At 40.5% G+C, this 26520-nt stretch overlaps 1 protein-coding gene and 1 long non-coding RNA gene across 3 annotated transcripts in view; both read right to left on the bottom strand.

Moving 5' to 3' along the window:
• Positions 1 to 18965, bottom strand: part of PSMD11 (proteasome 26S subunit, non-ATPase 11) — a 30208-nt gene extending 11243 nt beyond the window's left edge. Inside the window, exons 1-7 of one of the 2 annotated variants that reach the window (XM_060134612.1) lie at positions 18805 to 18965; positions 16345 to 16446; positions 10716 to 10840; positions 8819 to 8839; positions 3594 to 3665; positions 3136 to 3193; positions 1174 to 1368 (exon numbers count right to left, since the gene is read on the bottom strand). In XM_060134612.1, the coding sequence (XP_059990595.1) occupies positions 1174 to 1368; positions 3136 to 3193; positions 3594 to 3665; positions 8819 to 8839; positions 10716 to 10840; positions 16345 to 16446; positions 18805 to 18895 (664 nt within the window). In that variant the 5' untranslated portion in view covers positions 18896 to 18965. The remainder of the gene's footprint in view (positions 1 to 1173; positions 1369 to 3135; positions 3194 to 3593; positions 3666 to 8818; positions 8840 to 10715; positions 10841 to 16344; positions 16447 to 18804) is intronic. The other variant, XM_060134613.1, reaches the window with a different exon arrangement.
• Positions 18966 to 25816: 6851 nt separating this feature from the next.
• The window catches only part of LOC132511441 (uncharacterized), a 38298-nt gene continuing 37594 nt past the window's right edge, over positions 25817 to 26520 (bottom strand). Inside the window, exon 4 of the long non-coding RNA XR_009537617.1 lies at positions 25817 to 25948. This is a non-coding gene — a long non-coding RNA (uncharacterized LOC132511441). The remainder of the gene's footprint in view (positions 25949 to 26520) is intronic.

Below are 26520 nucleotides of genomic sequence, written 5' to 3'. Positions count from 1 at the left end.
AAAAAAAAAAAAAAAAAAAAAAAAAAAAAAAAAAAAGGACAGGTAGAAGGATCATGCTTGATAATGGGTAAAAATGAACAATGATACAAATTCTGGGGAGGAAAGAGAAATAAAGAAGGTTCACATAAAAATGGCCTCTATTTGCTCTGAGAAATAAGATGCAAGTTCATCTCTTGACCATAAAGAAATAACATAATGAAGAGTAGTGGCTTAAACAAAGTGCCGGTATTTGGTCAAAGCAAGGTACTGTGTGTTAAGAGCTTACATTCATCATCTCATTTAATCCTCACTCTCATCCTATGAGGAGGTACAATTATTTATCACCATTTTTCAGATGAGCTAAAGAAAAATTTAAGTAACTTGCCCAGTCACACAGCTAGAAATTTGCAGAACCAAAATTTCAACCTAGAAAAGTTGTTTTCTAGACTTTTTTCTAGAGCTTCTGCTTTTAACCTGAATCACAAAACATGCCATTTGATACTTACAATACCTGAGAGGCAAGTATGGTAGCTATTATCTCCCTCTTGCAGTTTTACATGGAAACAAAGATTGCGAAGAGGTAATACCAGGTAACACTAGTTAGTCCTCTGACTCCAATAATGCTCCTTCAATAATGATAATAAGTTATAACTAATAAAAGCTGCTGACTACAAGAAAAAGTATTCTATTGCCAATCCATGGCCTCCTAACCCCAAAATTCACACACTCCATCAGAAAGCAACCCACTACACTCCACTGAGATAGGGGGGTGGGGGGGTGTCTTTCCTCAGCCTAGATCTGAGGCCCTTTAGAAAAGTCCAACATGCTTTACAAAGGTCTCCAAGTGACAAGAGACTTGGGTTAGTCCAATTCTGGAGAGAAGTGCTACCATTCTGAGTAAGTGACTAAGATGGAAGATAAGGGAGAGCTTTTTAAACCTAAGTGAGACCTCTCTAGGGTGTTGGCTCTAACAATCAGTTTGCCTGGTCAACCACAGATTAAGCATGTTCTTAATATATTTTAGGCAGTTAACAGCAAGTGAAGAGGAGGGGGGCAGCTAGTGAGAGAGGTAACCTTCCATTGGTTTCTCTGAGGAAGCTTGAGCCAAAACAGCCAATTTTATTCTCCAGCCCCAACCCCCCAGTCCTTTCACCTGTGAGGTAAGATGAGCTTTAAGAAAACATGGGGTGTTACCTGACTGCATATCCAAGGTGGCCTGCAATTTAGGGGGGCAGTAAATGGCATTTGCTGTGGTTCGAGCAGAGGTTAAGGCAGCTCGGGCTTTTGGCAGGTTGCTCAGGGCATGGTATGTTTTGCTTTCTAATAGCTGTACTTCCACCAAAAGGGCTTTGTCATCCATCTTTTTCAACTCCCGCAGCAACTGAGAACCTGGAGAAAGAAAAAACATATACCTCCTTTGTTAGCCATAATCTTAATATTTTAATATTGTAGTATTTCCCTCTCACCCTCATAAGAACACTCAGGATAAAGAAATCTGCCTGAACTCAAAATGAGGTTATTTATTTGCAAGATTTAAATTTTCTGCTAATGTGCTATCTTCCAAAGAGAAACACAGATCTCTCTGAAGCCTTTCTGCACACAAAGGACATTACAGCTGAGAATCATGTAGGTTTACTCCTAAGATTTGAATACAGTGGGAATCCCCACCCAGAAAATGCTGAAATTACTTATCCAGTTCAGAGAGACACTTGATCTCACTCTCTTCCTGTCCAATAATCACAAGACTACATAAGAAACACCAGGCACTAGGGTTGGTGGGGGAAGGAAAGAGCTTTGGATATACTAACATCCAAATAGACCTTCTTTCCCCTGCTCAACATCACTAGTTTAGTCATTAGGGAAATGTAACTCAAAACCAAAATGAGATACTACTTCACACCCACTAAGATGGCTAAAATTAAAAAGACAGACAATATTAGGAAATGTTAGTGAGGATCTGGAGAAACTGGAACTCTCCTCATACATTGCTGGTGAGAATGTAAAACGGTGCAGCCACTTTGGAAAACAGTTTGGCAGTTCCTCAAAAGCTAAACAGAGTTACCATATGACCCAGCAATTCTACTTCTGGGTATATTATACCCAAAAGAAAAACATGTCCACATAAAACCTGTTCACAGCAGTATTCATAATAGCCAAAAAGTGGAAACAATCTAAATGTCCATGAACTGATGAATGGATGAATAAAATGTTGTACAGCTATACAACGGAATATTATTCATCAATAAAAGCACTGCTATATGCTACAACACAGATGAACCTTGAAAACATTATGCTAAGAGAAAAAGCCAATCAAAAAGACCACATACTGTATAATTCCATTTATGTGAAATGTCCAGAATAGGCAAATCTAAAGAGGCAAAAAGTAGTTAGTGATTGCCTGGGAAGGTGGGCAGGCAGAGATGATGGATGGGGAATTAATGGGAAGAGACAACTAATGGGTACAAGGTTACGTTCTGGGGTGATGAAAATGTTTGAAATCAGACAGTGGTGACAGTGGCACAACTCTGTGAATATACTAAAAATCACTGATTGTACACTTTTAAAGGGTGAATTTTATGGTCTGTGAATTATATCTCAATAAACCTGTTATTTTTTGTAATGCTACTAGTTGTTTGAACCATATGAAATTTCCATTTTTGCAGGATAAGAATTGAATATTGGCAATTTTTTCAACTTAATAGATCATGAAAGCCGTGTTCTTCCATCTGGGAAAAACAGTCCAGATGTATCCATTAATTTTAAAAAAAAAGACAGCAGGCAAAGATTTCATGGTGTTTAAAAGCCAAAAGGAAAAGCCTTTAGTTGGCCCACTTCAGGTTTCCTATGTATTTGCACCCAGTTAATTTCTTGATATTTAAAATAGATTTTAAGAATAATTATAAACAGATACAGTAGATGTAATAGTAAATATGAGCAATTTGACTCTTTTGTTCTCTAAAGTTGACAGTTAGTTTCTTAGAACTTCTAAATGGCATTTTTCCATGACAGATTCAGTAAATGTAAGCCACACTAAATCCTTCTTAGAAGTAAGCAGAATATAAATTATCAATATGTAACTAATAAGAGTAGCCAGGTTTGGAATACATTCATTTAGCCAGCTACAGACGCCTTACTAGCTTCCACCAGCTTACTTACCCAAATGCAATGCTTCCTGGTACCTCTTGGTATCAAAGTACAAAGACACCAGTCTTGCCTAGGGAAGAGAAAAGGCATTGACTGACGGAAAGGGGAGGAAAAAAGCCAAAGAAAGAAATCAAAGATTGACAGTCACAGAACTGTTACTGTTGAATATTCAAGTCCTGATGAAAGCATCAAATTCAGCCTAAAAAATCATCTAGCCCGTGATATTATCTCCTATTATAGCCAGTGACTGACTAAACCACGTTGCTGCTTACTTTTCTGAGCCAAGCAGCAGGTCTGTCTCAAAACTTCAACCAGAGCAATTCTCATGAGTGGGACACTGCTACCAATAATTTCAGGTGCCTGGATAATACAAAGTTGCTGAAAATACTTTTGATCACGATGGTATTACTTATATGCACAGTCCTTCAAATGCCTAGAGATCTGAAATCAGTACTAATGTAGGCACATACCTCCAAAGCTTGGCGTAAGAAAGTTCTCTTCTCTGATTTGGCCCATTCGATGCACTCTAAACACAACTCGACCTGCAACAGGGAGAGACAGTACGTGCAACATTATGTCTTCATGTTCTTCCCACAAGCCTTGCTCTGGAGGACAGCTTTCATCTCCTCCTTACATACCCATATTTACTGTCTCAGTGGCATGCCTTGATCCCCAGTATCTCAATATGTAATGATTATAGCATAATGGAAAATCAACTTGGCTTTTTACACACAAAGTATCTTTGTGCTTAGATTGTATTCCCTTGGAAAAGAGCTTCATCTTCAAGATTCCTCTTCTACTGTCCCAGGAGGGACCCAGGCTACATACATAGAGCTGGAATGTAGATTTCTATAATGGCTGAGAAATATTTAAAGCAGAAATTTCTCCCTGAATAGTAATAGTAATGTGTTCATGTGACTATATTGGTCATAAAGGGGAGAAATTCTCAGCCTAGGCACAAGTGTCTTACTCCTAACAGTTGCTTGTAAGACTCAAAAGGCCCAGCTGGCTTTTCCCTTCCAGATTCTAAGAAGTGCAACCAACAATTCTCATCACAATACAGCAAACTTAGCTTGTACTAAAGGAAGTAAAAAGAAATGAGAATTAGCCTAACACTTTAAGGGGCTTTTAAGCTTTCTTTAAAGGCACTTTGAACCCCAGTTCTATATGCTACCCAAGCAGTAAGGTACCATGCAAAGTAACTAACGTAAAGTAGTGTTCTATGCTAGATAGTCTACATGCCATAGGTACCCTTGCCATAGTAGCTCTGACAAGTACATATTAAGAGCTTCAGATCTTGTATCACTTCTGTTACTGTGAGTTAAGATTCATAATCAGAGCATAAAAAGAAACTGAGCTTTCCAGAGAACTAAGTGCTAAAAGAACAGGTTTTTATGTAAATCCCAATTTCTCTTAAGAGATGTTACAAGGAGGGAAAAGTAAAGGGACATAATCCAAATTGACAGACCTGCCTTTAGATAAATGGATGACATTACATGGTATTTGGAGGATTCACCAGTAAGAGTCAATGAAATCTTTATAACTCACTAGAGCCCCCTAGTGGCTACTTAATCCCCAACTCTAAACTCAACTGCCCTCATACAGTAAATTCTACAAAACCTAAAATAAAAGCAAGCCAATCACAATTTCACAGTTTTGAGTTTTGTTCTAAAAAGCCAAACTCACAGTAATATCTCTGTTCATGACATGAATGGAACTGCAAATATTTTGCTGAACATTTTTAGCAACAAGAATAAAAATCTTCAGTCCTACGTGTCTTCGGGGGCTAAGAAATGCTTACCATCAGTTTTACCCAGCAAGCTTTTTCAAACAATGCAGAAATGAACGCCTAGGCTCCTGATCCAGTAGTCTGGAATAAAAGGTTGGCCACTCTGATGTATATCCCTAATTAAGAAACACTGAGTTCTACTCTAGCATCTCAACCTGTCCTCATTTCCCTGACAGTCCAGATGTTAAGTGACTCACCCAAGGTCACGTATTCAGCTGTTGGGACCAGAACTTGACCCTACCTCAACCCAGCTTTAATAAACTCAGGTCAATACAGACATTTGTCCTACAGCGGGGAATTTGTACAACATGAACTGCCTATCTGTTATCAATTACAGGGTACATGCTTTGCAATATTTGGGACTATAATTGGTGAAACCAGTGCTTCAGTTTTAAGAAAAAATTTTAAAGGCCACTGCCCTTGCTACATAGCTTGAGAGGTTTTGTCCTTTGTTAATGCTAATGATGACTGATAAAGGGGATAAGAATACACAAGAAGCCCATGCTTCTGGAGGAAGCCCTACTTGAGTACAAAAGCTTGACACAGTCAAGATTAGGTATTTTTTAAGCTTTAAATAAATACACTTAATCATTTTTTATGTGCCTTTATTAACTAAATTCCTAAGGGAAAAAATTAACTACCATTCTAAGTCTGAAATTCTCTAGCACAAACTCCCTTTTTTCCCTTGAAATAATTGTTTCATTAACAGGATTTTTGATGTAATGTTTCTTAAAATGTCCTATTGTGTTTTAGCTGGATAGACTATACCAAAAAACGGCTCCCCATAGAAACTGCCTAGAGATCCCTAGAAGGTAGAAAGAATTCTGGAATTTCAGTTCACTATTTGGCAGGGATCTGGTTCACTCTTCTTGCTCCTCTCTTCACCCCAACTCTCTACTCCCCTCCCCTTGCTAACCACCCCAATCCTCAGTCCCCCACCCCACCCATATAGCCTCACTTCCTAGGCTCTAAACTTTAGTACTGCAAATTGCAAATGACCAGAACCTAACCTGAATCATATCAGCTTTCGGAATACAGCAAGCTGAAGATTGCTCTGTAGATCTGACTTATGGTCAGTCCCCAAATACAAAAAGGCAAGGAAAATCCCCTCCCCCATACTCTTGGTGTTAAACTCCCCAATACTCTAGCTCTTGGTACCAAACTCCCCCAAACTCCTAGCTCTCTTAACAAAGTCCTAACACTTCATATTTTGCCTCAGGCCTCAACAGTACCCTGACAGTGATCCACCTATGACTTGCTCCTCTATCCTTTCCCATTAGTCAATCAAAGAATTTTAAAAGTACCTAGAATTTTCCAAGATGAAGAAGACCATATCCAATTTCCCCAGGTCAGAGGCCTTGAGTCACATAAACAAATGTAGTAACAATACCCCGTGCTTATATCTCAAGTCAATAAACTTAAGTCTTAATTCAACAAAGTATCTCCTGAGCACCTACCATCCGGAAGGCATAATCCATACATTCCCTCAACAAATACTAGTTATGTAGCTTCTCTGGGCCAAACTACTCTAAGTGCAGAGGATGAAGCAGTAAATAGGACACAGTACCTATCCTCATGAAACTTATACTCTAAGTAGGAAACAGATGTTAATAAGTAAAATAAATACGAAGAAAGCAGAGACAGGTATTTTAGATAAGGTGATGACAGAAGGTCTCTGAGGAAATGAGATGTAAGCAAAGACTTGAAAATGATGTGAAGAAAAAAGCCGTGTTAAGATCAGGCTGAGAGTGGGACTTCCCTGACAGTACAGTGTTTAGGACTCAGTGCTTCCATTGCAGGGGGCACAGGTTCGATCACTGGTCAGGGAACTAAGATCCCACAAGCAATGCAGCATGGCAAAAAAAAAAAGTCAGATGTATAAAAATGCCCCAAATCTAGAACAGTTTAAAGCTAAGGCAAAAGGCCAGTGTTACAGCTGTAAAGAAAGTAAAAGAAAGTATATGGTAGGTGAGGTCAGAGGTAGCCATGGTTAAGGAATAGCCATGAATTAGGAATGAGAAAGGCACTGTGGTACTACAACGGATATAGGGCTTCACCCGAATGAGACTATATTACAGTAAATAAAATAAAGCAAGGGACTTCCCTGGTGGCACAGTGGTTAAGAATCCGCCTGCCAATGCAGGGGACACAGGTTCAAGCCCTGGTCCAGGAAGATCCCACATGCCGTGGAGCAACTAAGCCCATGCTCCACAACTACTGAGCCTGTACTCTATAGCCTCAAGCCACAACTACTGAGCGCGCGTGCCACAGCTACTGAAGCCCATGCACCTAGAGCCCATGCTCTGCAACAAGAGAAGCCACCGCAATGAGAAGCCCGTGCACCACAATGAAGAGAAGCCCCCACTCGCCACAACTAGAGAAAGCCTGCGTGCAGCAACAAAGACCCAAAGCAGCCAAAAATAAATAAATAAATTTATTTTTTAAAAAAATTTTAAAAAGGAAAGAAAATAAAGCAAATGTTCAGGTTATCATCATACAAGGCATAATCAAAAATATAACATGTACAAAATATAATGTGGATCACTGAAGAGTTAACATCACAGTGACGTCAACAAGGAAAGATTTCAGAGGAGGTGGTACTTGACATGGAACTACAGAAGGGAAAGGTACTATCATGAAGAGTGTACTCAGCAAGTATCCAACAAGGCTGGCATGTTTGGTACACTTCATAGAGTACTAAGAGATCAGACTGTCATGCTAAGCTGTATTGTAGAAAAACATGTAATACCTAATTCTGTAGGCAACAGAGAGTCACTGAAGGCTCAAGTTACAGGTGAACAGAGAGGGGAATAAAATGTTCAGAGGGTTACTTGGTGGGGATATCTCTCAAAATGGTGGTACGAGGCTTTTGCAGTAGTCTAAGTAAGAAATAATTCGTAAAGCAATTATACTCCAATAAAGATGTTAAAAAACAAAAAAAAAAAGGGCTTCCCTGGTGGCGCAGTGGTTGAGAGTCCGCCTGCCGATGCAGGGGACACGGGTTCATGCCCAGGTCTGGGAGGGTCCCACATGCCGCGGAGCGGCTAGGCCCGTGAGCCATGGCCGCTAAGCCTGCGTGTCCGGAGCCTGTGCTCCGCAACAGGAGAGGCCACAACAGTGAGAGGCCCGCGTACCGCAAAAAAAAAAAAAAAAAGAAATAATTAGAACCCATTGTATATATCAACAATACCTCAAAAAAAAAAAAAAGAGAAGAATTAGAACCCAAACTAGATGGCAGCTGTACATAGAGAACAAATATAAAAAGAGGTGGAGAACAGAGATTGAAGAAAGTTGCACTGACAGAATTTAATAAATGGCTGGATGTTGATGTTGCCATGTTGAGTCTGAGGTGCAAGTAGCACCATCTGGATGATTGATAATTTATTCCAAAACAAGCAAATAACCTATAATCCACAAAAATTACTGAAAGAAGACCTGCTAAGTGGATTAAGACTCTCACTCTTGATAAAAAGCTAAACTACTGTGACTTCCCTGGTGGCACAGTGGATAAGAATCCACCTGCCAATGCAGGGGACACAGGTTCAATCCCTGGTCCAGGAAGACCCCACATACCACGGAGCAACTAAGCCCGTGCGCCACAACTACTGAGCCTGTGCTCTAGAGCCCGTGAGCTACAACTACTGAAGCCTGCGCGCCTAGAGCCCGTGCTATGCAACAAGAGAAGCCACTGCAATGAGAAGCCCACGCACCACAAGGAAGAGTAGCACCGCTCACCACAGTTAGAGAAAGCCTGCACACAGCAACGAAGAACCAACGCAGCCAAAAATAAATAAAATTAAATCTTAAAAAAAAAAAAAAAGCTACACTACTAAACATCAAAAACAAAAGAAACCAACAGCTCTTACTCAGCACTAAGATGACACTGACAATAAAATGACACAGTACCTGAGAGTGTTTCCTTTCACCCTAAGATAAGGAAGAAAGGTTTCTAGTTGACAAAAAAGTAACGTGCAATGAACAATAGCAATGTACACACACAGTTAAAAGGAAGGCCTCTCCAGACATGGAATACATGACAAAGGCCAGTAAAACCCACTAGCCAATTACAGGAGAGCACTAAATTATGATTTCAATAATTTAGATAAAGGAGTAGAACTGATCATTAAACAACTGCAGTTCTATCCAGAGTCAACTCTATGTTATGGGAAGGGACAAATTCCAAGACTTCAGCGTCAAAGAAGCAGCTTGGATAATTAGTTTTTTCTGCCTAAAATGTTCCAAGTAACATTTATTAGTCTGTTTCAAGCCAATACTTATTGGTCAGCCCATTTTAAGGCATCCTAGGGGACTTCCCTAGCGGTCCAGTGGTTAAGACTCCATCCACGCTTCTTCCAATGCCGGGGGTGCGGGTTCGACCCCTAGTTGGGGAACTAAGATCCCACATGCCGCACGGCGTAGCCAAGGAAAAAAGAACAAGGCATCCTAATTCAAACAAAAGATGGGGTGTCACTTTTTCATGAGAACAAATACAATTTAAAAAAAAAATTAGGGTTAGATATAAGAGTAGTACCCCTTAGAAAAATCACTTTTTCTTTTAAATTATTCATAAAAATAATTTTAATGCTCTGGTTCAAAAGGCAGCTATCTACATATCTATTTTTGATCTACTGTCATGAAACACAGTTCTCCCAGAAACAAATGAATTTGAAGAATTCACTACAGATGAATTTTCTACAATGAAGTTAGTTTATGGTGTTTAAACTAGGTTTCAAAGAATCATTAAGGCAAGAAACCAGATTTTACAAAATGGTTTTTGTAAAACCATTTTACATGATTTCAAAGTGAGATCCATATGTCCTAGGTTTCTGAAGTTCCCCATTATTTACTCAATATGCCACTAAGCCCCTTCATATCTTTTACACCCACAGAGGCTATGGCAAACAATGAAATATATATATATATATAAAATAAACAACTACCAATTCCTATCCCTGCCTTTATACCATCTGACGTTTTATATATTTATTACCTGCCTTCATCATTAAAATATAATTCTCATGAGAGCAACAACTGTATGCTGTTACAAATGAATCCCCAGTATCTATAACAGTGCCTAACACATAGCAGGCACTAGTGAGTGCTGATCAATAAATCTACAGAAAAGACAACAACTATAGTCTCCTACAAACAGATTCAAGCAACCACCATATACCCTGCTTGAATCTGTCACTTTTTACAGAATGAATTTTAACTTTGGTAGCGTCTCCTTCTCCTGAATTGCAGACAATACAGCTACCTTTGAAGAATGGGAAGAGGCTCAGTGATTCCAAAGAGGCACTCTTCAGTGCAGCTCAGGGTCTAGTCTGAACTCACAGACGACATGTACAGGTATACCAGTCACTTCTGCACACACAAGACGAAAACAGATGGATGCTCACCCCTCAATAAAGGCATAAATGCAGTACAAGACATGCCAAGAAGGGATGCCACAAGACTTAATTAGTGCTCACAAGGAGCTTTGTGACACAGAATGAAAGGTACCACAGACACAGAAAACATTACAAAGGTGTGGCAATACAATACCTCAAAGACAAGAATCAGTTTGTGACCCTGATGTAATGAGGATTCCAGGGACCACTGACAATCTCCACTTACAAAGCAAAGCATGGAACAGACCCAAAGTATCAAATGCCCTGTAACAAAGAGAAACTGACATGATAAGTCCTGCGCTGTCCTCCCAGTTGTCCCTTCCACATTAGTACCACAATGCAGGCAGGCATTTCTTTCACTGAAACAACACTTTGCTCCACAGTGTCTACCTTCTGTCATTAAAGTAGCTCACCTCCTGTCCTGTAGCTGCTTCCATATCAAGAAACAGATCAAGAAGAGATCGGACCAGACGAGCTGCTTTAGCCTTGCTGATGGAATTCAAGAAGGGTCGCACATACTTCAGCAGTCCTCCAAGCTCTGTGTGGAAGGCAATTCAGACAGGAAAAAGTACACATCAATATTAAGGACAAAATACCCATTAAAAAATGACCCAAGATCATAAAACCAGTAATTATGTCTGGAATCAGTCAAAATGAAACTTAGTAGGAATTTAAAGCATTCTTAGCAGGTAATGGAGTAGCAAAAAAGTTAACAACATATACCAAATCTGTATCCCATTCCCCACTCAGCCTCTGGAATACTGTGAGGGTCCTGGGAAAAGCTTATGTCTGTCTGCCTCATGAGTACAGCAAAGTACTCACTCTCAGAAAACAGTTTTCTAGAACACAAAATATGCTATGCCTCTTCCACCTTAAACAAAATTACTTCCCCACAGCTACCAAATTTATCAGGTTATAGGAGTTAAATTTTTTTTTTCCTAATTTCCAACCAAGTCTGTCTCAGCAGTTCCCCTTAAACAGAGATTTTTCAATTCCAGGTTCCTTTTTACCTCCCTTCCTGAAGTAATGCCCAGCTTAGTCTTTTACCAATATAATTTCCATGGCACTCTTCTGAATCAACTTTTCACATAAAAGTTAGGGTGTTTGTCCCTTAAAGTTATACTATAACCTTTTAAAATTCCTCATTAATCGGCAAAACCTAAGTCTTAAACTATGACAAAAAGCCATCAACCACAGAGGTTCTGCCCACCCCTTATGTAAGAAAAAAGGGTGGCACAGTAATCTAAGGGAGCACCTTTAGAAACAAACGTGAAAATTAGAGAATATGTCAGCTAAACAACTAAGGAAGTTCTTTTGGAATGTAGGTTAAAATTACTTTAGTGCCACTGCCTCCAACTGTAGACTCATCCTCCTGAGAACTCGAATTCAGGGCAAGCAAGCCTCCCCCTCCTGAGAATGCTAATTCAGGGTCCTGAATCCTCATCTGCCTGCGCAGTCACAGGATACATGAGACTGTGTCAGGTATAAAAGGAACTTTATGCAGAGTGGAAAAGTTCATCTTTCCCTTCACTCCCCAGTACTGACCTGTGAATCCCACCGTCTAAGATTTTTTTCCAATTCTGCCACTCCATTCACTCCTGTACTGACTACACACACGCCTGCTTTCAGGCCTCGCTCATGCTGCATTTCCACCTGGAATCCCTCCCCATCACTTCGACCTATGTAGATCTTAGATATCCTTTTAGGTCCAGCTGAAGTCCTAGTGAGTCTTCCATGCCAATGCCAGGCTACACTGATTTCTCTCCCTCAAATTACTTTTGCATTTACGCAAACTTCAATTACGTTATATAATCATAGTTTTTTAAAAGCAGTCTAGTGCAATGTCCCTTCTGAAACAGCATTTCCCTCTATGCTTGAACAAATCTAAACACTCCCTAGTGACAGAAATATTCAGAAAGTAGACGATTCCAGTGTTGGTCAAACTAAATTGTTCTTTTCTGAAACATGATTCTATACCCTCTTTCCCCGTGGCTTCAAATATTTGAAGGTAACTATCACTCATATCTCCCTAACTTTCCCTTTCTCCAAGCTAAACAGCTTTAACTATTTCAACTGTTCCTCCAATGTCCTGGTTTCTAGATTGCTTGTCACCTTAGTTGCCCTCCTCTGAATTAACTCTAGTTTGCAAATGTACCACTTGTGGTCCCCAGAACTGAATCAACGTTCCATGTAGGGTCAGACCAGTAGTCATGGCTTAATTCTTCTGATTGGACTGCCACATGTAACACAAGAAGCATGTTTTGCTTTTGCTAATAGCACTCTTTGTTCAGACTGAGTCCATAAGGTCTTTTTGCATAGAGAGGTAATTCCCCATGTTCTTCTGTTTTGATAAAATAGTTTAAGTATATAACTTTATACCTTCCACACTGAATTTAATCTTGCTGGCTTTGACAATAACTCTGAATCTTAATTCTGTTCTCTACTGTACTGAATCATCTACAAAAATAAGCACACCTTCTGATATGGCTTTAGCTCTACTGCCAGATACTGACCAGAAGAACAAGGACAGATTCCTATGACATGATGCTAGAGACTTCCCGTCAGGTCAACAAATGATCCATTTGTCATGGCAAATGTTCAAAGACCCTGCTTACATCAGTTATGTTGTCTATATCATTCTTCCTATCCCAGGGGTTGGCAAACTTTTTCTGTGAAGGACCAGACAGTAAATATTTATGGCTTTGTGGACTATATGGTCTCAGCGGCAGGTACTCAACTCAGCCAGTGTAGTACAGAAGCAGTCATGGGCAGTATGTAAACAAATGTGTATGGCTATGTTCCAACAAAACTTTATTTACAAACACACTTAGCAAGCCATTGCCTGTGGAACCCTGCAAATCTGCTGTCTGATAAGGCTAACCAAAGAGAACCAAGGTGAGTTTGGAATAACCTTTTCTTAATAAACTCACTGCTTTATGTGCTTAAAACCTACTTATCAAATAATCTGTCCTGGAACTTTACTGATGATTACCAGTTTACAGTGTCTAGAATTTATTCTTTTCATTATCTTTTTGAAAAGTGGAATAATGTTTTGCCCATCCTCAGTTTCCTTATACCTCTCCACCCTCCATGATTTTTCTCAGAATAATAGTGGCTCTATAAATATATCTGCTACAACTATTCTTTTGATATTAAAAGACAGTTGTCAGAACCTAGAAACTTGAACTTATTTAAAAAAGACTACCTGCTCTCTCTTCTCTCACCTACTTTAGCTTTAATTCTCTCTTTCTAATGTTATTTCTATCTTTTTCTTTTTGAAAATCATTTTCCTTCCTGGAAAAGGCAGAAGTGAAACATGAGCTAAGGAGTCTGCCCTTCTCTCCAGCACTTGCTAGCATTACAGTATCTTCTCCAAGTTATTCTTCTAACAGAAAAACAAATGACCTCTTAGCTGCCAAAGACTCAGTTCATTTTCCATTTTAGTCTATTACTGTTTCTTAGTCGTTCTTGGTTATATTCCGTTTCTTTACATTTTCACACTGATTTTTTTTTTAATTCTTATAGAATCATACTGAGTTTTCCTTCTATTCTTACTGAAATTATTTGCAACTGTGTGACCAGAACTTCCTTTTCAGAACCTCACAGAACTCAACACACTCCATTAAGAGTCTCAGGCTATGAAATCTGCAGATCCTGAGCCTAGGCATCATGTCTGATGATGAACACCACTACTTTCAATCACTATTCTGCATCAGACACTGTCTTATTCACTAATTCCCAAGTGACTGATGTCCATCAGGGACCCTACCTTAAACTTTTTGAGTAGAGTACTTAGCACAGTGCTAGCCCTATATTAAATGCATAACAAAACAAAATTGAAAATCAATGGAATAGAAATATTTTCTGTTCTCAGGGAACCCAAAAATCAAAGGAAACAACACAAACTGATCAATTATTAATAGCAAAGATAGGTAAATGAGTGTAGGCCCCGAAACTTCCTTACTATACCTGTCAAAGTCTTTCTTAGAAAACAATAAGTAACCTGGAAATGTTTTTTAAAGTTCTTATGATTCACCTGTTAAATTCCAATAAGTTTCCCTGTACACTTCTAAACTTCTCAGGTAGGTCACAGGGAGGGGAGGGCAAGAAATAAGGAGAGAGTAAACCATGAAATAGTAACTTCAAGCAAAGCAGTAACATTTTTGGACAAATTTTCTGAAACACTGACTATACTACATGCTGTTTTTAATTATCCATTCTACTTGAGAAAAACAGACATTTGGATCGTTCAACAACAGAAAAATCATTTCAGGGAATTCCCTGGCAGTCCAGTGGTTAGGACTCTGGGCTCTCACTGCCAAGGGCCCAGGTTCAATCCCTGTTCAGGAAACTAAGATCTCAAGAGCCATACAGTGCAGCCAAAAAAAAAAAAAAAAATCATTTCACCTGGTTTTCTAATTCTTTCAGGAAAATTACCTTATTAATTATATTTCATGTGGACTAATGATCAAAAGTGTTTTGCAACCCCAAGCTCACATTAACTGACAGGCAAAAGAATCAAACATGTTAAATAGGAGAGAAGTCAGCCTAAAATGAAAAAACCACCACCTACCACTGATAACTCATAAGTGGATAACTATGGAAAGCAAATACTTCAAGGTCATGAGCTCTGAAATAGGACTACATGGATTCAAATTCTGAGTCTCCCATACTAGCTGAGTGCCCTTAAATAAGATATTTAACTTTTCTGTGCTCAGTTTCCTCAGGTATAAAATAGGTAATAGTATATACCTTACCAAGTTGTTTTGAGGATTCAATAAGCTAAATCCTGTTTGGGCTTAAAACAATAACTAGTTCATAATAAGCACTGAAAAACGGTTTTTCTCATTACAGATATTTTTAATGATTTTTTTTTTTTTTTTTTTTTTTTTTTTTTTTTGCGGTACGCAGGCCTCTCACTGTTGTGGCCTCTCCCATTGCGGAGCACAGGCTCCGGACGCACAGGCTCAGCGGCCACGGCTCATGGGCCCAGCCGCTCTGCGGCACGTGGGATCTTCCCGGACCGGGGCACGAACCCGTGTCCCCTGCATCAGCAGGCAGGTTCTCAACCACTGCGCCACCAGGGAAGCCCTTAATGATATTTTAAATAAGGTACAAGATTCATATAAATACACCCTCCCAATTTCATACAACTTTATTCAACTTTCTATTGACTGAGCCTAATAATTAATGTTATCATCCTTAACTGGAAAAGATTTTTGTTTTCAAGTTCAAGGAATTTTGCTAACTTACACGTATCATCCTTTTGGATAATAACATAAATTGGGGGAAAGTAATTCACGAGATCAACCACGTTTAATCCATTCTAATCAGATAAGCCCTAAATTCACTTTAAAGTTGACAAAAATCATCCATTTTAAGTTTAAGCAGGCTACTCTCTAAATACTATTGTCACTTTACTGGTCAAAAGCCCTTCCTTGTCAACAAGACTCTCCTTCTAAGGACACACCCATCATCAGAATATCATCTCGAGCTTGCAAAGTCAATGGTTCAATTACAACTAGAATGTTTGGGCAACAACAGGCACAAAGCCCTAGGTACCAGTGGAGAAATCCTGGGAAGGTTCTCTCCATTTAATGTCTTACTCATTGTGTATCAGACAGCAAAGCCACTTCCTTGGACACAAAATGCCTAGTCATTTTGAAGTCAGGGGCCTAGAGTCACTATCCACCTTAAATACATCACAGCAGCTCCATGAAATCACCGAAGGCTGCTACTGCCCACATGTAAGGGAATGCAGTGAAAATCCGAACGAGAAACAAATCACAGGTCACTATATTCCAAAAGAAACAGGATTTTTTTTCCTCATCTGCAGAACAAAAGTCTTCAATGAAAGAAGTGAGTGTAAAGGTCTCTTAACTTCCTGATAGAAAACTAAAGCTCAACAAGTTGGCAATAAAATTGAATTACACTACCAATAAACTGTATGGATGCATTCCTATGTTCTCTCACTCCAACCAAAAAGAAAAAATTTCACGCAGCATTTCAGGTAAAAGAAAGCAATCCACTTGTAGCACTTACCTGCAGCTTGTCCAGTCTTCGCCAGGAGAGACCCCAGTTCCAGGATGCTCTGCTCTTTGACCTGCACTGCCTCCTCATCATTCTCCTGAATGTCACGCTTCACTGGGAGAGGAAAATGCAAACTCTCTTAAAATTCTGACAGAAAATGAAAACTAAGGGAAATTTCACCCTCACAAGACCAACTACAAACTCAAACAGTTAGCAAAAGACAAATTCTAGATAGCTTTTAAAAAAAACTCTAAACAAGAAAAAGTAAAATGATCATGCAGCACATGTCCCATGTGTATCATAAGAATAGATTCCTCTCTTTTGATTTTAAATGTGCCTTTTCATTCTACCAATTAGAATTTCCCTTACCCACATACATTGAGATTTCTGTTGCTGTCACTTGGTTAATGCAAAATTCAAACAAGTTCTTCCAGTTGTGGTGGTAAGCCCCATGCCAGGAACTATGTTATGTGAAAATATTAAACATGCCTGTCTGTGCTTTACCTGCCACAAACTAAAATCAAATGACCAAGTTACTGATAACTATAAAGTCAAAAGTCTTTCAATAAACTTTAGGCCTGTGGAGGGCCTCAGCTGATGGGTGTGTTAGGGATAAATAATTCTACAAAGCCATTCAGGAAACATAACCCTGTCAAAGCTCCAGTGTGATCCTTAGGAGGGAATGCTACTTTAAGGGATTCACGACCTGTTAAAATAACTTTGTGCTATGTGTCCCACTTCCAACTGTTAATAACTATTCTACCACTCAAACACTGGACAGCCTCTTCAAGTTTGTAGTGATAATTTTAGCAATCATCACTAGTTATCACTTCTCTCACAAAGCATCATGACTTGACAAAAACCAAGATTTTGATACTCCATGATGGAGTCCGGAAAAAGTAAGGCTGTCAACCATCATGACTCAAGCTTGTTCTAACAGGAAAGTTTTCAAGGGAACTCCCTCCTAATATAGTGGGCAATCAAGAAATACTCTAATTATAATGTTTACCATAATTCACACTTTATATTAGGCAATAGGCACAAAAAATAAAATAAAATCCATGCTTCTCACATTAGTTCTAAATATTAGTGTGTATTCACAGGAAGAAAATACACATTGAAAATGACTCTGGTTCTTAACTATAACTGACTTAAGTCAAGATGAGAACTTCAAAAGGAAACACCCTTTATTTACCAATATCATCCATTCACTGATGCATCTTAACCCCCACTCCCTCCCTTTTTCTAGTAACCCCAAAGATAAAGACATCAAGATCTTGTCACTGTCCTTCTTCCATGAAAGTCGGGAGTACCAAAATTCAACGGACTAATGAGTCGACATAAAAGCCAACAGCCTTGAGGTCCCACGTACACGTGCAAACTACTTGTTGATTCAACCCGAATCTTCTCAAGCTACATTAAAAAAAGATCACACTACATGTGCATTGAAGAGCTAGCCCATGCCCTAACTGAACCCTTGATGGCTGAACATTAAACGCCCTCTCTGTCATCATAAATTTATTTCTGGTCACACCTGAATCCCAGCAGAAAACTGTCGGAAGCGACGGGCTCCGGCTCCCATTTCAATTTTCCAGTCGTGTGCAAGGTGTTAGGCAATCATACTACAGTGCTAACATGTTTTTCTTTGATTTTCTCCAGCAACGTGCAGCCGGCCGGTTCCAAAGAGTTCCCAGAACTCCGCGGTTGACAACTAACTCCCCGAACTCTCTTCCACCCTCTACGGCAGACTAGGACGATTAGTCACCTCCTCTGGCCGGGCGGTCCCACGCCAACACCTAGCTCTTACACCCTACACGGGGGGCAAAGGAACGTCTCGGTCACTTCCCCAAACCAAATACCAATCCGAGGTGTGTGTCCCCTCAGTATTTCAAACCACACTCAGAAAGAGACCCCCTGAAGTGGAGCCTTCCGCGGAGGGGCTGCGAGAAGTAGCAGCTCCCAGCGTCCCGGGGAAGGAAACTCCAAGAGAAGAACGAGCGCTTGCGCTCGCGCTCCCACCCGAGCAGGCTGGGCTGAGAACAACGGCGGGAAATGCCTGTCCAGAGCGGGTTTCGCCAAGGCCCTCAACTCGAGGCGCTCAGCCCAGTTCGCGACCAGCCCACCGGCCAGCACCGCTCGCGGTCCCGGGCCAGCCCGCACGGGCCAGAGCGGGAGACAAGGCTGGGTAGTGGTGGGGCCCCGGCTCGGCCCACTCTCCCACACCGCGCCAAGCCCACCGTGAGTCAGCAGCCGGCGAGTGGACGCCGGGGTTGCCTCGGGGCTTCCCACCGGGGTGGGGACCAGGAAGCCCCAGGGAGCTCCGAGCGGCCTGAGACCCCGGCCCGGCCCCCCTCACACACACAGTGAGTCAGCAGCACCAGAGCCGGCTAGCCTGGCCCCACTCCGCCGCCGTGGACCGACACAGGCCGAGCTGGGCCGGTGGGGCCGGAGAGGGGGCGCGGCGACCTTTACCGATGGAGTGGAGGATGTCGATTGAGGCCTCCCGGTCGGTGCTGAGTAGAGACTGGGCTCTCTGAAACTCCACCACCGCCGCAGCCGCCATCTTACCGCTCTCACACCGTCCCCGGCCGAGGCCGCCGACGCCGGAAACACACGCCCGGAAGGCCCACCCTCGCGGCTCTCCCCACTCCCCTCATTTGCCCCGCCTCCTCCATTCCCAGAGCACCACGGGAGTTGTAGTCTCTCCGCGGGGCGGGGAAGGAGGGATGTAGGGGTGTGGATGAGAGCTGGGGAGCTTGCCGCCCACCAGCGAGGCTCTCCAGCACCGCCCAGCGGCTACCCACGAATAAAAGAGGCGGTGTCTAGCAATAAGAGCCCGAGACTAATCCCCACCCACCCTAAAAGAGGCCTCTTAACCCCGACTCCCCTCGCTCGCCCTTGACAGAGTATTTGAGCACCCGGTGGGTATCCAGTGAAAGCTGTTTAGCTTTCTTTGTAGCTTCCACATTCAGCTATTTATTCACGGCAATAAATGATCGTATAAAGTGCTCGCTATGTGGCAGACAAAGAATAGCACCATTCAAATGCGTTCAAGTGTCCGGCAACACGTGGGACTCGCGCGCGCGCGCGCGCACACACACACACACACACACACACACACATACACACACTTTCCAGGCCACGATCCTACAGAATCCTAGCCAGGCTGTGATTAAACGCACCAGTGTTAGAGAAAACTGATGTTAGAAAGTAAAATATCAACTTTGCCCCCATTCACTCCATCCCTCTTGGGGGGTCACATAGAAATCTAACAGCTACTCCAACTCCCCAGATCAATAAAGAAAAAACGGATTTTTCCTTCCAATGTCTCCAGTGCCTTCAACTAAAATCACAGATATCTGAAAAGCTGTCAAGTAGAAGGGAAAAAAAGACATTCTATGTGCCCACTGAGGGTTGAACTTAAAGAACTAAAACGTATACAGGCAGTGCAGTATGAGAAAGATCTTCCTGCAGGTGAAGACAATCCAAAAATGCAATATGCTGGGACTTCCCTGGTGGTCCAGTGGTTAGGACAACACCCTTCCAATGCAGGAGGCATGGGTTCAATCCCTGGTCGGGGAACTAAGATACTGCATGCCGCATCTCCCAGCCACAAAAAAAACCAATATGCTGTCCCCTAATGGAACCTGTAAAGGGAACCAACTTTGCACTCCTCTGTGTCTGGGTTAGGCAATTTATATGTCTATTTCCTTTTACTTTATCAGCAATGTTCTGTGAAGAATATATTATTTACACTCCATTCATAGATGAGGAAACGGGGTTTTAAGTGATTTGGTGAAACTCGTATGATAATTGACAGCACTGAGATCTGAGAGTTAGGGAATGGGTTCCTAGTTCCTGGATGTGTTCAAATGAAAACTGGATAACATCTCATCAAGTTGTAAACAGGATTCATGACATTGATTGGGGAATTGGATAGAATGGCTTCTAAATGTCTCCTAAAACTGGGCCTTTCTTTGCTCAAAAAAGGCATTCCTCACTTCTCAATTTGGTACGCAATTAATATTGTACCAAATGTTAATGGGCTGTAAAATTCCAAAGCTGAGACCAACAGGCCATATGTATCCCCACCTTCTAAAGAAGCGTTACCAGTTACAACCCCAAAGGGCTTGCTAAAAAGTGACTAGGCCAGTCCTGTAACCTTCATCCACTCCCAGCCTACAGCAGGGAGACATAAAAATTCTAAAGGAATTCATTAGAAGAAATCATAGAATAGGACAGAGTGCTTACCTCACTACAAAAAGGGGGTACTACAAAAGACTAGGGGAGTCTGCAAAACCTCTCTCCCAAGCTGGTGAGTCTTGCTGACTGTAGGAAATTTTAAGTTCATCTCTGCGCAACCACCATTGTGAGAGCTGGAGGTGAACCAGGTATGTTTCTCCGAGAGTTTGGGGCCTTCGTGCACATTCATGAAAAGAGTCACCCACTTTTGGACTGCAGAATTCTAAATTAGTGAAGTTGGTTGATACATCCCACAACAGGACAAGGAGAAAGGGCAGCAGTGAGGCAGCCTCCACTACCTGTGTTTGACATGGGCCAAGTGCAAAAGTAGATTACCCAGGACCATCTTGAAAGGACCTACTCAGTAGGGCCATCTGCCAGAGTGAGGAGACCTATAATAAAAGGCTGGAATGATGGACTTCAGGAAGCATTCACTGAACAGGGATTGTAAGGTCCACCAGCGGAGCTGCCAAAGAACCCACAAATGCTTTCAACAAGAGAGAATCAGCACCTATACTTTCAATCCAGTAACCATCATAGCACTCTGTTTTACTTTCTACCTAGGACATAACACAGTCTGTGATTTTATTATTTCACCTGTTTAAATCTCATCTCCCTCCACAAAGTTTCAGGGACCTCATCAATCTTGTCCAGTTATAGTCCCAACTCCTCCAATAGCAGCTTGCACAAAGGGCAACCACTCAATAAATATTTGTTTAGAATCTGTCCTTCCACAATCTTCTGCTGCCCTAAATATCCATGTCCTACACTATGTGACTATTCACTTGAGCCATTGCTGACTGCATTAGGGTGACTGTGAAAGGGCTGTCACAGATTAACCAGTGACCTAGGGCATATAGGGACTGGCCTGAAATGATTAGCTGGACCAATACAATTCCTCCCTCAGGAACTGGGGAATTGAGACCCTGAGCCAGTTAGCCAAGGGAATGGAAATCAAAATCTGTCACTTGGAACCAACTAGAGCCAAGCTGGTAGAAAGAAAACTCAGTAGATGAGTGGAGAGAAGCAGGAATATCATGGAAGGAAATCCAAATACCTCCATAGAAGGCCACCTCAGTTCCTAACAACTTTCTACTTTCCAGTTCTTCTCCCATGAGGTCCACCCACACCATATTCCCCATTCTTGAAATACTGTGACATTTCCTTTCCAAATATCTTCCAATCCTTATTATTATGTGAAGAAGAAAGGTCCAGTGAGGTGTCATTATGTTTTTAATGGCTCTCTATTAAAGATATTCCTTTATCTTTCTTTTTAACAAAGTGAGAGGAGGCAACAGTATCTAGATGGAGTTTAGATTTCCTTGTTTTTGTTTTTATGGATACATTCTAGTTATGGCCAATAATACTACTGGTTTTCCATTGAAGGTAGAGACATAAAATTACAACGAAAAACAAAGTGGGTCAATTTAAGTAATTTTTTCCATGTGGACATGGAAAAAGCCAGGAATGTGTACAATAAGCAAATGACTATTTGGGCTAGAAAACCAAATCCTGATTTTAATATCACTGTGCAGACAGCCATCTACCTTTCCTTATCATTCTTTTTATTCCAGAATCACATCTCTAATTGGAAGACCCAGTTAGTCCTTTAGGTTCCTGCCCTAGATTTATAATCTTTAAAGATGACTTTCAAGTTACTCCTGGCAAAGGCACTACATGCTGTAGAAGAAGAGTACGGAATTTGAAGTCGGACAAACATGGAGCACAAATCTTTACTACCAACTAATTGTCAAATTACTTAAACTCTCTGAGTTTGGTCATCATTAAAATTATTTTAAAAATCTACTTCACTTTATGGTTGCACAACAATGTGAATGTGCTTAATATCACAGAACTGTGCACTTTAAAATGGTTAAAATTGTAAATTTTATTATGTATGCTTTACCGCAATAAAAAAATCTACTTCACAGAAGTATTTGAAGATTATATTTTCAAAGACAGTGGAACACTTCACCACTATGACTGACACATGTAAGTGCTCATTAAATGGCTACCATTAAAATAATCATCAAGTTGCTGAATAAATAAGCTGTGGCACACACTACTCCCCTTCCTCAGAGAGCCTACTTGGAGGGCTAAACAAATCTAATTGGTGATTTTTATAGCAATAGAGGGGCAAATAACTGTCAGTTCTGTTTCCCATCTTAGACTTCCTCACCCTTGGTCTGGCCTCTTTTCCCTCTCTGTCAAGCTTCTTTCTGTCCCAAGACAACTCCCAAACACACTACAAAGCCCTAGTATCCCCTCATGCTACCTATAGTCCAAAGCTATTTCTTTCCTCTCTATACTTGTTAATTTTTCACTGAGCTTTCTTTGTATCCCATAGTTGAGCAAATAGGGAAATGCTATAAGGTACTATCCTGCTAATACGAGAGTATATACTCCTCCTCTTTCTTCTGTGCCTATACTCTGTGCAGCAGACAGGAAGCTAAGGTTAAGAATTCTAAGCTAGTACTGATCCCTCAACTCTACACATTCCCTGCCATTGGAGCTATAGAGAGAGAAAGAGAGAGGAAAAAAAAAATAAAGAGTACACAAAGTATGTCATTATTATCTTTTCACCCCTCTTTGGAAATCCTTCTCTCTCACACTGCCACCTCTCCCCAGACCTCCAATACCTTGCTGTATTTGTGTTTTATTATGGTTCTCCTTCAGTGAAAGTCTGTCAGTGATAAACTTTGTCTTTGACTGAAATGTCTTTATTTCACTCTCATTCTTAATTGTTCGTTCCAGTGGGTACAAAGTTCCTACACTGACACTTATTTTTACTCAGCATTTCAAAGATATTAAAGATGACTCTTCTCAGTCTAACTGAAGTTCCTTCATAGGCAATCTGTCTTTTCTCTTTGGTTAATTTTAACATCTCTTCTGTCCTAGGCTCTCTACAGGTTCACTACAAAGTATTTACACTCTGATGAAGATTTTCTGAGTCTGAGGATTCATGCCTTACATGAATCCTGGAAATTTCTCAACCATTATCTCTTCACATACTGCCTCCTCTACCTCTCTTCTCTCTGGAAATCTTTTTAGACATAAGTTAGATCTACATTGTCCAACACAGTAGTCACTAGCAACATGTGGCTAGTGAACACTTGAAATGTGGCTAGTCCAATCTGAGCTGTGGTACAAATGCAAACTATCAATACACACTGGATTTTATTAAAGACACTATGGAAAAAAAGTAAAGTATCTCATTCACAATTTTTTTTTTTTTTTTTTTTTGCGGTACGCGGGCCTCTCACTGCTGTGGCCTCTCCCGTTGCGGAGCACAGGCTCCAGACGCGCAGGCTCAGCGGCCATGGCTCACGGGCCCAGCCACTCCGTGGCATGTGGGATCTTCCCGAACCGGGGCACGAACCCGTGTCTCTTGCATCGGCAGGCAGACTCTCAACCACTGCGCCACCAGGGAAGCCCTCATTCACAATTTTTATACTGATTATATGTCAAAATGATCATATTTCAAATTAGTCCCACCCGTTTCTTTTTACTTTCTTTAATGTTGGTACTATGAATTTTAAAACTATATACTTATCTCACATTATATTTCTATTGGACAGTGCTGTTAGACTATCTGCTTCTTTTCACCATATTTCTTATCTATTCCATCTCCTCATCTCTCTGTGCTACATTCTAGGTAATTTGTAGAAATTATTTAATAGTTCACTGATTATATCATCAGCTGCTTCTAATCTGCTATTTAGTCCATCCACTAAACTTTAATTTTAATTAAATTTGAAATACATATTTCCATTTCTACTAGATTTATTTGGTCCTTTTTTCAAAGTATTGTATTATTATTTTTGGGGTTCCTTCTTTCATGTTCTTAATCATTTAAACCAGTCTATAATCTGTATCTGATAATTATTTGATGTTCTTGGGGATCTAATCCTACAGGTTGTTGTGTCTGCTGACTCTCCCTCCTGGAGGATTGTTTCCTCATGTGTTTGTAATTTTGGATTGTGAGCTCATCTTCAGCAGGGTTTTATCTTCCTTATTCCTAGGAGACCTGGGTTGGGTTTGCTTCTGCCAAATCATCCTGATATCACTGTCCCATGACAGTAATTTATGTTAGTTTACAGACTTTGGGGAATTCCTACACTATACAGATAATAACAGACATGAAGAACAAAGGCATCTACCAAAAAGATAACTGATGTCCCTGAGGTAAGGAACCTAACAAATAAAATGGGAAAATCATTCAAAGAAATAATTTTTGAAAATTTCTCTTTTACAAATGAAGAAATTAGTTACAGATGGAACAAACCATGTTCCAAGAAGGAAAAACAAAAAAAGACACAGAATGATGACACCGATCTCTATCCCAGTTGAGTTGCTAAACATCAAAGAAGTCTTTGAACAACCAGACAGACAAAGCAAGTCGACTAAAAGGGGTGAAGTGGAGTGGGAATCAGTCTTATCTCAGATGTCTCTAAGGCAAGATTCAATGCCAGAAAACAGTGAAATATTGCCACAAATTTGAGAAAGAAAGAAAAACGTGGCCCAAGAATATTGTTAAATATAAGAGAAACAGACAGATATTCTCAACCTGAAATATATCAGGGAATACAGAACAAAGTGCTTTTCTAGGAAAAAAAATATTGACAAAAATCCATGGATTAGGGACTTCCCTGGTGGCACAATGGTTAAGAATCCACCTGCCAATGCAGGGGACACAGGTTCGAGCACTGGTCCGGGAGGATCCCACATGCCGCAGAGCAACTAGGCCCGTGCGCCACAACTACTGAGCTTGTGCTCTAGAGCCCATGAGCGACAACTGCTGAAGCCCACACACCTAGAGCCCGTGCTCTGCAACAAGAGAAGCCACTGCAGTGAGAAGCCCGAGCACCACAACAAAGAGTAGCCCCCGCTTGATGCAACTAGAGAAAGCCCATGTGCAGCAACAAAGACCCAACCCAACCAAATAAATAAATATTTTTAAAAATCAGTGGTTTTAAAAAAAATTCTATGGATTAAAACAATGAACTCAATAATGGGAAGGCACTGCTGACAGTAAGCAGTGATTCCATTTAAATATAGAACTAAGACTGAACAGGACAAAAAGTAAATGTCATAAACCTTGACAAATAATAACATCAAAAACAGGTGGGGAGAGAAGACAGAAAGTTTATCAGTATTAACTTCAATTTCTTCCTCTATCCATAGTAAGATGTTAAGTATCCAAAAATAAAACATGTGGTAAAATATACAATGATTTCAATTTTTTAATGTTTTTAATGTCCTTTTTCTTAACTTTGAAGTGTCTGGGAAATAATAGCTCTTCCAATGAAGAAATATTTACTGAAGTTCAACCATTTCTTGAATTTTACTTTCTTTTTGCTGTTGTTGTTAATTTCTGAGGAAAAAAGTAGAGAAAAGTAGTAGGAATTATAAAACAAACTCTTACATTCCTACCACTCAGAATTAATAATTATAAATGTGTCGAGTGTGATGCACTGTTTTAGGGAATATAACATTAAAGAGAGATAGCTAATGTCCCTTTTAAGCTCCATTCTTAGTCCCATCTCTCCTATGCAGAGCAAAAACTTTTCCATTCAGTTTACGTAGATAAACAGACAGATAGATAGATATCAGTAACTGATATATAGTATTGCCTTGTGCGAACAATTTTTTATTTATATAATGGTAGCATATCAAACATATTATTCTGCATCTTGCTTTTTTCATTCATTGTTCAATGAGCTGCATATAAGAGCTAGTTTATTCCTATTAATGGCATAAATTCCACTGTGTGACTATTCCACATTTATTCATGCATTCCACTATTAATGAACACTTAGACTGTTACCCTTGGATTTATTTTTTGCTGTTACAAACAATGCTCCCATGAACATCCTTGCACAAGTGTGAAAGTTTCTCAGTATACCTAGAAGTGTAATCATTGGATTATAAAAATAGGCACATTTT

The sequence above is a fragment of the Lagenorhynchus albirostris genome, chromosome 20, assembly GCF_949774975.1.
Source record: "Lagenorhynchus albirostris chromosome 20, mLagAlb1.1, whole genome shotgun sequence".
Classification (NCBI taxonomy): Eukaryota; Metazoa; Chordata; class Mammalia; order Artiodactyla; family Delphinidae; genus Lagenorhynchus; species Lagenorhynchus albirostris.
This window is presented reverse-complemented; position numbering and strand designations above follow the sequence as displayed.